At 37.9% G+C, this 14,429-nt stretch overlaps 1 protein-coding gene across 2 annotated transcripts in view; it reads left to right on the plus strand.

Annotated features, from left to right (window-relative positions):
* ryk (receptor like tyrosine kinase) overlaps positions 1–14,429 on the plus strand; it is a 90,005-nt gene that overhangs the window by 52,056 nt on the left and 23,520 nt on the right. The window contains exons 2-9 of one of the 2 annotated variants that reach the window (XM_056246315.1): positions 4,459–4,580; positions 4,983–5,082; positions 6,482–6,613; positions 8,284–8,349; positions 8,439–8,580; positions 9,420–9,520; positions 11,214–11,297; positions 13,466–13,591. In XM_056246315.1, coding sequence (XP_056102290.1) covers positions 4,459–4,580; positions 4,983–5,082; positions 6,482–6,613; positions 8,284–8,349; positions 8,439–8,580; positions 9,420–9,520; positions 11,214–11,297; positions 13,466–13,591 — 873 coding nt within the window. The remainder of the gene's footprint in view (positions 1–4,458; positions 4,581–4,982; positions 5,083–6,481; positions 6,614–8,283; positions 8,350–8,438; positions 8,581–9,419; positions 9,521–11,213; positions 11,298–13,465; positions 13,592–14,429) is intronic. The other variant, XM_056246316.1, reaches the window with a different exon arrangement.

Genomic DNA, 14,429 nt, shown 5'->3' on the forward strand with positions numbered 1-14,429 from the left:
TATATCATTTTCCATTTTTAAATATAATTATTTAATTATAGTTTATAATATTTATCGCATATCACATTTTTCTTTAATATTGCCCTAATTAATACATAACAAAGCCCCTCTCCCCACCTTCCCTTCCACTCACTCTCTGAGCTTGGCTGCTGTTTATGTCCTGTGCACTGAGGGTTTGAGAATGAATCGGACCCCGACTACAGGAGACTCTTTGTTCTACCTGTGCTTACCTCTTCTCCTGGCTTTAACATTTTTGTTGTACCTTTTTGAAGACAGAAATGGGATCTCCAGAGACCAAGAAATTCAAAACCGCATGTCTATACCTTTGACCGTGGGGAACGACATGGATGTAAATCATTGCCTTTCATTCATTGTATTGTCTGTATCTTCAGTTTTATTCTTTGTGTTGAGAGTTCAAAACAAAAAAGTATTGTCTTGAGTCCCAGACCACATTAAAAAAAACTACAAATTCTTACTACATTTTGAAGTAATTACATCATAAATCGTACATTTTTAGGATTTTTAAAAGTTATTATACCACCATAGAAAGATATTTTTTTAGGAGTTATTGAAGAATCACTGATTTATCTAAGTATTAAATCTTGCCTGTTTTTTTTTTTTTTTTAACCCCGATTCATGTCTTTTTTGAGATCATCTTTTTTTTTCTAAATTGGCAAGCTTGAAGATGACTAGCATACTAGAGCTTTTTCAAACTCTTTTTGAGCAAATTTGACCAACATAATGTATTGAAGTCTCACCCCATGGGCATGTTTTCTCCCTGATCTTTGCTTTTTCAGAGAGGAAGCAATTCAACCATGAAAGGGGTTTTGAAGCTACATAAAAAGACATTACAGACCACTGCCGTGAGGGGGATGCAAAGATTACGTTTGCAGCAAGCGGAACTTTTTTTTTTCAAGCCGTATGGTTAACCTTAGCTCTTTTGAAACAAACTTGTTACTTGAGCATAAAGAAAAGAGGTTAAAAATGGTCACAAATAAACAAGCTTGAAAACAAAGTCTGCACACATATGCTATAATAAACTCATTCTCCTAATCATCCTATAGTGAAGCATCTCTACAAGGTTTGGAGCACTTTATGCCACACTGGAAACTGTTTTCACACAATCTCCTGCTTTCTTTTTGGAACCTCTGGTCAGACGGTTGAGCACACTTGACCCATGAACTTCAACACCCTCTTCATCCACTGTTTTGTGGGCTATGACTAAGCTAAGGCTGGTTGTTTCTTTAAATTCCTTTCTCAATATATCATCATTTTAATGCTTGAGATCAAGAGAAGGAATTTAAATTGAGAAATGTCCCCTCTATCCATTCTTTCATTACAAGTCTTAACTGTTCCTGCTGCGTAGTCTGTCTCAGATGGTATAGACAGACCACAGTCTGTTCACTGACCATTTGATGCACATTGCATATGAAAATGTATGCAACTTTATGCAACTACTTCTTGAAAGTAAGGGCACACAGCATTATTTAAAAATAGTTTTTTTTTTTTTTATATATTTTGTTTGTAGTTTTTGTATTTCATATACATTCTATTTGCTAGATTTGATTATTTATTGTTATTTGATTTTGAATTGCTGTTGTATAATATTTCAGATTAAACGGCAACTTGTGGTTGATTGCTTTACATCAGTCTGATGGCCTCTTCCTGTCTAAGTTGGCGATTCAAGCACCAATATGCCGTTAGTGGACAAAAGTAGGACCAGACAGGTCACATGGTGCAAGACATGGGAACGTTAATTAGTCTCAAGTCTGTGGGTATGTGTCTAGTATAACTCACGCCTCAGTAGTCTCTCACAGCTGGCTGATTTTCTTTCCCTCTGTGCTCAGAGGATTATGTCAGAGTCTGTCTGAACTTTGAGGACTCCTGCATCTTGAGTGTGTCTGTTTTGGGGGCCACACACTGTTTTTTCCTCCATAGGTGGGCAACCTCATATCACTGTTGGCCTGCTGTCTGGTAACTCGTGCTTTTCTGTAATGCTACCAGCTGGTGGGGAATGTGTAGAGTACTGGCTGCTGAAAATTCAGCTTTGACATCACTGTAATTATTATTTTTTTTTAGAAATATTTAACTAGAAACTATTGAGTGCTCACGAGAAACTATTGCTTGCGCACAAGAAACTTCTCACTTGTGCAAGGGATTTTTTTTGCGTACTCATGTGTTATAATTTCCGGTTTATGTATACTGTCTACAACCTATTTCCTTTGTGCGTCACTGAAATTTTACTATGAAGTAAACGAGAGTGTGGATTCACATGAATTAATAGGCTAAAAGATCTATTTGCTCAAAATTTGGCTTTCATCATTAGGGCAGTATACTCTAATATCACAGCCTTATATCCTGGTCTTAGATCCTGATTGGTGACGGCCGGGAAACCACGACATGAAATGGGCTGATGGCTCAATACAGCTGTGTGCATTGTCCTATTAGCCAAGTTCAAGGGTCCATAAAAAAAGACTGATATAGTAAAAAGTGCTCTCCATTTTGCTTTTGTTAGGGCAGTACATCATATTACAAGGCTTATGTCCGCTTTAAAAAAATTAACTCTGTGGTGGCCGAGAAATCGCCCCCAAAATGGGTTGCTGGTGCAATAGGTGGCTCAGTGTGCATTGTCCTATATGCAAAATTGAATGGTTCATAAAACAGAATTGGTACAGTAAAAAGTTACCAAATTTTGGATTTCATAAGGGCAGTATATTTATATTGTGCCATATAAAACTTTAATGGCCAATTCAAAATATTGGTACAGTAAAATATACAAAAATTTCGTATTTCACAAGATCAAAACACCCTTTAGTAAACCACTTTGCCTGATTTAACGCATCATACAGGTGCTGGGAAATGTTGATTTTCTTTGTTCAATTCTAACAGTGCTTATTGTGAGCAGAGCCATAGGCATAAATTGCTTTATGTAAAGGGGAGGCTCACAATTCAAAAAATGACAAACGAATAAGTAGCTTGATTTAACCTTTTTACTATAGACAAACTGCTCTAATGAAATCCAAAATGTGAGCAGTTTTTATAAGCCCAATGCACATAGCCGTATTGTGCCATCAGCTCATTTCACAACAGAGCCACAGAGGATGCGTTAAAGCAGACATAAGGCCGTGATATTTAGCATGCAAAAAAGTTTCACGTGCACACACGGAAGTCGGTATATTTTGTATTTTTTATCAATTGCAGCTTTGGTGAGCACGAGTCTTCTTTCAAAAACAGAACAAAAAATCTTACAGGCCACAAACTTTTGAACAATAGTGTATATTGATTTTATGTTGTCTTGGTGTACACCTAACACATCTAAAATTTGAGCAAAAAAACAAACAAACATCTACTATTGTTTCATAGATATGTTCTAGAAAGGGTTTGTGTACTGTACTCCCATCCCCCTTATGTTTGAGCAGACACCATGACAGACAGATAGGCTCCAGTCAGCTGCAGCGGGGCCTTTCAGTCATGATAAGGTTTGCTCTAAGGCATGGCAGGCCGCAGGAGATTCCAGCTGTCAATCAACTTCACACATCCCTGTGTCTCATTCGTGTGCTGAGAATCAACCTCCACTTTAGACCTCGGTTTCATGTTCATCATTAGTGCCTCTCTCCAGTCCAGTTGTTAATTGATGGCTGGATGCAGTTTAACTGGGATCGCAGGTGTGCCGGGCTGTCTGGTAGAAATGCTTTTCAGGTCGAGTCTCTCCCAGGAATGTAGCCGGGAAGGAAGCAGTGTTTAGATTACAGTGTCGTTAGAAAATGGAGGCCAGACAGGGGAGAGTAGAGATGGTTTGCTTTGGCGATAGAGAGGGGTGAAGACCTTAAACATAAACATACTGTTTTCCCTTCACTGTATGGTGGAGGGGGTGGCTGACGATATTGTTCTTGGTATAAACTTGGATGAAAACCGTTCTATGTGGTTCTAAATGGACAGGCTAGAGAGAGAGGAATTAACTGTGGTTAAAACTTGGGCGGCAGCCTTGATCCCATCAGCTTAATGGGAAGCATTCCAGAATCTCAGCATGAATGCTTGAGCCTGTTATAACTCATATCCTCCTGATTGGAAATTGTAATCATATTTCAGTGGCTGTCATATCTGCCCTCTATGATATAATAGATCCAGATCTTGCTTTTTACTACAAGGAGTGGAACCATGTCAGACATTGGTTGGTCACTGCACTAAAAAAATATATTTTATATATTGTTGCCATGGATTCCTCCTGCACCATATACTTGCAGGCGCTGTGGAATACATTAAGCCTAAATGAGCGCACATTATGTTTTGATGGTGAAATGCAGAGTTCATATGAGAGCAGGGTCTGGCAGTATGAAACTATATTTTAATCCTCTCTTGAGGCAGAGTGGTTGTGTGAATGTGAAATGATTTTAACTGTTTAATTTCTGCCAGTCCTGATCAGTTTTATCATCTCTCGCTCTCTCTTTCTCTCTGCAGGTCTTGATGCGGAGTTGTACTATGTGAGGGATGATGTGGTAAATCATTATGCTCTTTCCTTCATCCTGCCTGTGCCCAGTGACACCAACAGCCTACATTTCACATGGCACTCCAGCAGCAAGGTTGGCACTGTTCACATATCATATGACTACCATTCAAAAGTTTGGGGCTGGTAATTTGTATTATTAAGTTAAAGAAATTAAAACATTTATTCAGTAAGGATGCATTAAATTAATCAAACGTGACAGTAAAGACGTTTATATTGTATCAAAAGATTTCTATTTCAAATAAATGCTGTTCTTCTGATCTTTCTATTCATCAAACAATTCTGAAAAAAAGCACAACTGTTTTCATCTGTGATAATGATTAAAAATGTTTATTGAGCAACAAATCAGCTTAGTGTGACACTGAAGACTGGAGTAATGGCTGCTGACAATTCAGATTAAAGATATTTTTATCTTTATTACATGCTTTGTGAATGATTTATAATAAAATCTTATTTATTTTCCCTGTCTCCTGCACAGGTGGATTACAGGTTGGGGTTTCAAGTGGAAAACACTTCAGCCATGGATCAACCTCAGAGCAACATCTCTGCCCAGGGGGAGGTCCCACGCACTCGTTCAGGTAAGCCAAACAAATCCTGTTGCATATTGAAGGGAAAATATACTGTTGATATCTAAGAACATTTTATTTTTCACAACTAAAGAGTGGCTCTACTTTTAGATATGTTTAAAGATCCTCACATAAAAATTATCTGTTAACTATTGGTAAAATAGTTATTGACTGACGTTTACTGATGAGAAGGTCTGTCAAAACTTAAGAACCCACAGCTTTATTTGAATAGGTTTTAAATACTCTTAATTACCATAAGGCCTCAATTATAATTTTAATAAACGGGTCTTAATGCATCTATTCAGACCGACGTAAACATTCGCGGCATCGCCAATGCAACTGAAGTTTTTGTTCTAATCTCTTTTCCATCACACTGCAAATAAAGCTGGTCAGCCTATAAGATTCACACTTTTGGTAACATGTCTATAGATGCTGCAGTTACATAAGACTATGACTATGTGGCAGTTGCAAACAGACTATTCTACACCAACAATCAGAGTTATTTGGCATTTTCATGCAGCCTGTTCACGCACCCCCTTTAAACCTTTACAAAACCTGCTGCCCCACCCAAAGCCCGCTCCACCTCTGACCACCAAATGATGAAACTAAAAATGATAAATATTTAAAAAACAAACAATTGGGTTGAAAAACCTCCTATGGAAAACTACAAGAGTTTAATTTGCTAATGCCATTGAAACACTGAAAAATATAACAGTAAGAGAGAATGATAGATCAGAACATAACTTTTAATTTTAATAAACAAACATTTTAATTATTTCAGTGATGCTTTGTATGAACAATATATAATCAGTGGCTGCAGTGAACTCTTTTGACGGCATCTCACAAGCTCAGCTTCTTATACATCTTCTCGACGGAACACGACAGCGGGCGGCGCACTCACAATAGCAGCTTGGGATGGTGAGGAACTTCTTTGTCGGGCTTGTTCAGACGGTGCAAAATGTCAATGGACTGAAGAAGAAAGATTGGAATGGGTGTTCGGTGTCGCTTTATAAAGGCAGAGCACCAAACACTATTCACGCACTTGAACGCCGTTGCAACGGCTGTTTTCTGTTCTTTTTCTCCTGATCTCCCGTGCCCCACCTGCAGTACCCGTGCGCCCCCCACACTTTGAGTCCACTGGACTGGACAGACAAATTGCATGCGAAAATCTGACCAAATTTTTGTGCCGAACATTGTATTGTGTTGGTGTGAGGACGTCTTTAAAATGTATTCTCACGTAGTTTAGTAGGAATTGGGCATATAGTATTGTGCCAACACAAAGGAAGAGCAGCCCTTACTCTGTCAAAAAGTTCAAAATGAGGCCCTGCATTAATTGTTTACAGCTTGCATATTTAATTTAATCAAATGTGGGCCTCCAGTAAGATCTTTCTGTGTGTCTCTCTCTGTGTAGTGTTCAGGGTGGACCTCTTCTGCTCTGGAAAGGCTGATGGAGAGGCTGTGCTAACAGTGCAGCTCAACCTGACTACACCAGCCAACAACTTCACAGTGCTTAACTTCAAACGCAGGAAAATGTGTTACCGAAGTAAGATCTTTTCATACACATTTACTTTATTATTTCCTCAAAAGAAACTGAGTAAGAAACTTCTAAAGATGTGTTTGTGTATTTTTTTATTTATTTTTTTCACTCTATTTTCTTCTATAAGTGTTCTGTGAGTTTTGTGTATTTGGCAGATCGTAGTCTCTGGCAATGTGAAACTTGACACACAAAGTTGATGATAACACCAAGCTCTCTGTCATATGCTTTCCCAGAGGAAATAGCCAGTGAATTTATTCCCTGCTTATTTGAAGCACATGAGCCAAATTAGCTGCGGAAAAGAAAAAGAGTTTGTGTATGCCCCAATTTCCTCTCCCTTGTGGAATAACTGGGTCAGCATGGATGTAACGCTCTGGAAGATATTTTGTGTCTTACACTTTGTGTGAAAGGAGATAGATTTTATTGCTCTGGCAACAATTTACAAACCAAACATAAATGAATCCAAATTCAACCAGTTCATGTGTTTGGATTCATCTCACGAGACCCATCAACATGATGTCCAGGTCATATTTCCACCCAAAATTAAAAGGAAAACAAATATATTTAGCTTAAAGGAGAACTCCGGCGCAAAATGAACCTTTGGTCTAATAAAACATTGGTACCTAGTCAACCGTTCTCTGAGATTTGTTTTCATGATAATCGTATGTAAAGAGTTTTATCTCTAAAGAGTTTTATCTTTATCTCTTTTTTATAGACATAAAAAAAAAAATAGTTTTTATCTCTAGACGTTTAGCGTATAACGCTAGTAATGGGGGCATTTAATAAGTAAAAAGAAATCGCTAGTTAATACCACTAACAAGGCTCAAAATAGCCCCACACTAACACAGTAACATAATGAGGGTCCCTACATGCAAAACGAAGCATTGAGAACTTTGTAAGTGTACAGACCATTTAATAAGAAGATATTTTATAAAGACAGTCCACTTCGTGTATACAGACAGGAGCCATCTTTGGAAAACAGTCTCGACTAGTCAAACCACGAACGCCATTCATACAGTTCAGAAGTTCACTGAACTTCATACAGTTCAGCTCACTTAGCTCGTCGTTCGTGGTTTGACTAGTCGAGACTGTTTTCCAAAGATGGCTCCTGTCTGTATACACGAAGTGGACTGTCTTTATAAAATATCTTCTTATTAAACGGTCTGTACACTTACAAAGTTCTCAATGCTTCGTTTTGCATGTAGGGACCCTCATTATGTTACTGTGTTAGTGTGGGGCTATTTTGAGCCTTGTTAGTGGTATTAACTAGCGATTTCTTTTTACTTATTAAATGCCCCCATTACTAGCGTTATACGCTAAACAGTTTTTAGAGATAAAACTCTTTACATTCGATTATCATGAAAACAAATCTCAGAGAACGGTTGACTAGGTACCAATGTTTTATTAGACCAAAGGTTCATTTTGCGCCAGAGTTCTCGTTTAAAGGGAATTTAAATTTTAAATTTTAATTTAAAATGTAGAAAAAGGCCATTACAGACCATTACTTTGATATCAGAATAAACATGAATTATTGTATCATAGTATCTTTTTGCCTGATACAAAAATAAATTGTAAAAAAATAAAATAATATTTGTGTAATGAGATTTGTCACAAAAAGGTGAACTGGTATTAGCATTGCTCTTTGCTAATCCTTCCCCTTCATTGCTTGTACTTTACAGGAATTGAGCTGCCAGAGCCCCCTAAAACTCTGCCATTCCCAAACACAACCATACAGAGAATAGATCGTGAGTATTTGTGATTCATTATTTGGCATTTTAACTGAAGACCATCTTCACTCTGCTCTTGTAACCTCTCTGCTCTCTTTTGTGCTTAGCAAGCAGTCCAAATGCTCCCACCACATCCACACGAGTTTTTTACATCAGCGTGTGTGTGTGCTGCATCGTCATCTTCCTAGTAGCCATCATCCTCGCTGTGTTACACCTCCACAGCATGAAGAGAGTGGAAATGGATGACAGGTGTGTGTGCATGCTTGCATTTTTGTGTTTGATTATTTGGTTAGTTCAGACCACCAAAACTATCTGCTTGTCAGTAGTTTATGGCAAATTTGTTTTTTATAGAGGTTCTGGTCATTTGCTTTCATGGTTTGTCGGTCTATCTGTCTTTAGATTTTTTTCCCCTAATTAGAAAAAAATATAGGTTTGTCTAAAGGAGACAGGAGAAACAAAATCTTATCTCCTACTAATTTCATACAAGAGCACTGAGTAGTTAAATTGCATTTTTCTGAAATAGGCATCAGTACAAAGAGTTGTCTTTTTCAGGATTATATAAGGGTGGTAGATTAGATTTTATCTACTGCTATTCACAAGAAGAGGCACAGAGCTCCATTTATCTTCCGAAACATAACATCAGAACCAGGCATAGGGTTCTTTTTGCTTCACAGCTCAAATAGTAGACCAGAATAAACCAATGATGATGAGTCGTGACATTAGATCATGATTAGGTTCAATACATTTGAGAAGGCAGGTTCAATCTGTAGTATTTTAGGTCTTTCTCCAGGGGCCTCAGTGTTTAACCTTTGGAGTTGGAGTCTAATGGCTTTAATTAGGACAATTACACAGCACTTAGTTTTTAAATGCACTGGGGTCCAGGGCCAGGTAAAACCCTACACCCTTTGAGAAACAGATGATTTCATCATAAAAGAGGCTGTGAAACCATTTAAAACTGAAAAACTGGTCTGTTTCAGTTTGAGAAATTTAGGTTATTACAATAAGTGCAAATATAAGTAAAAAAACCTCTAGTCTGTGCTTTTTCAATTCCTAAAGTAATACATTTTTTCTCTACATCTTTCTTTTAGCGTTAGTGACAGTGGGAGCTCTCAGGGTCTCTCTCAGCCCTCCACCCAGACCACCCAGTACCTGAGGGCAGACACCCCCAACAACGCTACACCTGTCACCAGTAAGACTACGACCACACCATGCCCCTCACCCCTGACCTCAGATCATCGACTCTCTCAAACATCTCAACCATCTGCCGTAACCATCTGCACTGCCGTTCCATGATTTCAAAAGTCAGAAAACCCGTCTCTCGACCAGGAGCACTGCTTTGCTGCCCCATAAGAGCAGCTCCAACAGCACCAGGATGCTTTGCTCCTTACAGATTACAGACCAGCATGTTAAATTATTCTAAATTTCACACCTCTGAATGCATCTGGTCTCGTCCTGTTCACACCAAATGTGCATTCCTTTATAAACTAGAAAATTGGAAGTGAATGATCAAGTTAGCTAAACTGGAATCAGAAGGTTGGAATAAATAGGCGTACGCATTCCCGTCTCCCCCTCCATACTTTTGTCCTTAAGTTTATTACAGCAGTGACTCCAGCGTTGATTGTTTTTGTGCGATCGAAGTTGTATAAGTGGTTGTTGCAAATATGTGTGCGACTTAAAAAATCCCCTCACAAAAGCACTAAAGTCATATGTCGGTCACCTAGTATTTACTCACTTCTTCACTGTCATTTGCTAGTGCCATCTCAGTAGCATTTCTTCACACTTAGGCTGTTGTCTTTTTATTCCACCATGAGAGGCAGAACACATTTGGAGAGTCACCTCCATCCCCTTTCCAAATTAGGATGCAAATAAGACCAAATCAACAGGAAGTTTCCACTCTTTTAAAACATAGTAACTGTTTTCATAGTAGGTGGGTTTCTCCTTTCCCTTAAACGACCAGATTGGGCTAAAATTAGAGCTTTTTGGGCAGAGCCGAGTAGAGCGGGTTGAAACTTCCCATGAGAGGAGGTTTGCCAGGTGATCCCATGAGTCTTATATTCACATTGTTTGGACACTTAAGTAACAATATAAATGTCTGAATGTCAGTGAATTAGAGTAAATATCAAACTAAGTTGTTCAAGTCCGTTTTTATTTAGAACAAACTTCAAATGGTTTTATTTATTTTTTAGAACAATATATCAAGTCAAGGTTTATACAATACAGTTTCAAACTGCTTTACAGTAATGGGAAATCAAACAGCATCAATGTTGCAAAATTCTTTAATTAGGAAACAAATTCAGTTACAATTACAACTTCATTTCAATTCAGTGTGAACTGCAGGTAAATACATAACGCTACGATTTACTGAATATTAATTGTTTTAAAGCCCCCAAATATATCTATTGTTTGATCATTTAAACCGTACAAAGTTATGTTTGTTATATTTACTTTAAAATATTTAGTTAATGCCACTTGATTTTGTTTTTCGAATGAAATGACATTCAGACATTTAAGTGTCCAAATTAATGTTTTGGGGCCAGTTAGTGTAATACAGAATAGAGAATACTTTCCCTCAATGACAACCAGCATTGTAATATATTTATAAATCAGTGTATAGTTGATGGTGGAGAATGGAGATATCTGCTTCATTTGACAGGCTATTTACATGTATTGTGCGTGGCGCCTCCTAGTGGTCTTACATGCTTGGTGCACTGTTTCATGCTTATACCATGTTTTCATGTCTCACTCTTGTTCTTGTGTGTGAAATAGCTCAGGCACCATCTACCTGCTATGAATATCCATCCTTCATATACCTTTCTCCATCTTTCTTTTATTTATTTTTTCTCTCACTCTGTCCTCCCTCCACCCCTTCCTTTCTCTATCAGATGCTCAAACTGGCTCTGCACCCATGCTCCAGCTTGCAGGCGCCTCCTTCCCTCACCCTGGTGCCCCCTCGCACGAAACCAAAAGTAAGTTCTGTTGCTGTGTAGCAGGTAGAGAGAGCAACAGGGAATCATGACTAAATCATGTTCACTAACCTTCAAACTTTAACCTGGTTGTTTCTTCCCCATCACCGTTGTTTTGTTCTTATTGGTCGTCACTAAGCTTGTTGATTGGTTCACACTGTATTTCACTGGTGCAGAGACACCTCATTTGCATGATTAGAATCAGAATCATAGCGCCATAGTCAATTATTACTTAAACGGTTTATTTTTTTTTATTCTTTTTTAAATAGGAAATACATATTTATTTCAATTACAAATAATGTTTGAATGAATTGTCGAAAATGAGTATTGATCAAAGTCAATGTTGAATTCCTTAATGAAATGATTTGGCATTTATTTGTTTGTTTGTTTAGATATACTTTATATTAAAAACAGAATTTTAGGCAGGATTTATCAAAACGTTTTTTTTTTTTTATTGCTTACAGTTTTCATCACGGCCTGTTGCATACACTGCTTAGATTAGTTTTACAAGGTAGTCATCTAAAAAAAAAAATTTCAAGACTTTTTTTTAACTCCCTTACATAAAAAGGTAGATTGGTCTAATTTGAATCCAAAAAGTAAGACTAATTACCCCTTGGTCAGACTAGTTCTTAACATTGTGGCTGTTTATGCAACTGGCCCCTGGTCTTAAATGTGAAGTAATATCTGCACCACTGGCAGCACGAAACAGTCATTGAAAATAATTATTCTTTTAAGAGGGGTGTCATTCCCATTGACTGTCATTCTTCAGCCAAACGGATAGTCCCATCCCACATGCTGATTTGGTGCTCAAGAAACTTTTCTTATTATTATCAATGATAAAAACAGCTCCTTAATATTTGTGTGATATATTTGTATTATTATTTTACAGATTTGTGTCTGTGTAGTACAGGGAATGTTAGCAGTCTTGCATCAGTTCCTCCCAATAACCACTTGGGGGCAGCATCATGCAGATTTGGTATGAGTGGAGAAATGTAGGGTGCATCTCAATCAGCTCCCTAGGTCAGTAGTCAGGGCACTGATCAGGGAGTCGGGCATTTTAAGGGCTGTCAATCGCTGAAACCTTCCAGGGCACTGAAACGTTTGCTTCCTAAAAAGTCCCATAATACACTGAAAATCAGGGATCGATGCTCACTATGTTCCCTTAATGCAAGTTCTGAAGCACGAAACTTCATGTGAGCCAACTCACTACACATAATGACAAGCGATAGATGTTTTTAAAAAATACAACCATTATTTTATTTTATTATATTTCAGCATAAACATGCATCGCTAGACAGGTAATGAACATAATCTAGATAATATTTATATTTTATTTACGGCTGACATGTTGCATGTATAACAAGCAACGCATTTATCATAATGTACTTTAAATAACATTACAAGGAATGTCAGAAAGATATCAGCTCTGCTGTTGTTCATAAATGCCAGTAGTGATATTGTACAATGAGGATGTTGTCACGTCGCCGGAAATAGTCATTAGTGTCTCAATGTGTAGTGAGCCAGAGTCCTTTACTGTCCTTACCAGTGCCTGAATTCTTGAACACGACATACTGATTCACAAGCTCAGGAGCTAGGCAGCTGATTGAAACACACCCTTAGTCTAAATGACTCAGGGAACACTGGCTAGTTGTATTCGTGAAAAGTGAATGTATTTGCTTTTTGTTCTGTATTCATAATCAACTATATTTATATAATCCTTGTAATAATGTTTACAACAAGGCAAAGTGAAATATTGATTATAAACATGGAAATGGCCTTATATACTGGTGGTATTAGTGCTCACAGTACATTTTGACATTGTCTGTTGGAACTGCTTGTGTATTTTAAAGTAAGCTGCAGCTAAATGACAGAATAAAACACTCCGTTTTCTCTAAACATTTAATACAATTGACTCTGTATAACTGTGAGATAAAATCAGTTACACACCAAAACATGTTGTGCAAGAGTGACACTGCAGTGTTTGCCTTTGGCAAAGCTGCGGTTTTACTCCTTTGATGAAGTGTCTAAATACTTCCAGTTGTTCAAATAATACTGCAAGCCTCTGTTTTGATTTGTCTGTCATTAGACAGGCTTTTAATTAGTTCTAATGAGAATTGTTAACACTTATTGTAATGCTGCGTGTGTGTGTGTGTGTGTGTGTGTGATTTCAGGTTATCCCTCGCTGCGGATAGAGAAGAATGACTTGAGAAGTGTAACTCTCCTTGAGGCTAAGGCAAAGGTCAAAGACATCGCCATCTCCAGAGAGAGAGTCACACTTCGAGACGTCTTACATGAAGGTAATAATCCCACAGGTCATTCTGCCCCAAACACGCACATGGAAACCACAGCAAGTTAATAGTGTGCTTTGGAAAGACTCAATTCTTAGAACTCTTTCCTTTTCTGTGCCATCGAAATGTTGAACACCTTGTTCAACTGAAATTGCATCATGGCAAACAAACATGTCATTAGGCCACTCAGTCTGAGGTTAGACGCACTTCCCCCTGCAAAATAATTTTGTTGGATCACACAAGAGCTCTGTTCCAGTGGGAAATCTGCACTCAAGCACTAAATTGGAGCCCAAACAGAAAAGCTCTCTGCTGGGCCTTACGCCAGCGCAGCTCGGGCCTGCACAGAAGATGTTGACACAAATGTCATTAGTCACATAAGCTATAAAATATACACAAAACTGTGTGTTAAGAACCTGCCTTATTTAACTTGCATTCTTGCAAAATCTCAATGCAGTATTTCCCCTCTATTGCATTCTTCTTCCATCAGTAAATCATGTATGTGTGGCCACGAGCTTGATGAAGCTGATTTATTATTTATAGGGGGTTATTGTGTTGTGTTTTAAGTGCTGGCTTGGCAAAGGAACCGAGTTCATCTGATTAAACCAATTTTATGGGACGTTTGAGAGAAATGTGAAATTAATCCTTTTTGAAGGGCCATTTGCTTTGTGTGTTTTTAATGACCAGTTCGATACTTTTATTTGAACAGCCTAAACACGAATTTCTTTTACTTTTACAAAGTTCTTTTACTCATTAAATATTTGCTGCAATTGCTTTATGTAGTTATACCAAGGCCAAAAACATGAATGCTTGGCCAAAGCATTGCATGTGGCTGTTTGCCTTCTACCTC

The sequence above is a fragment of the Rhinichthys klamathensis genome, unplaced genomic scaffold (assembly GCF_029890125.1).
Source record: "Rhinichthys klamathensis goyatoka isolate OS25496 unplaced genomic scaffold, OSU_Roscu_1.1 h1tg000036l_1, whole genome shotgun sequence".
Lineage (NCBI taxonomy): Eukaryota > Metazoa > Chordata > Actinopteri > Cypriniformes > Leuciscidae > Rhinichthys > Rhinichthys klamathensis.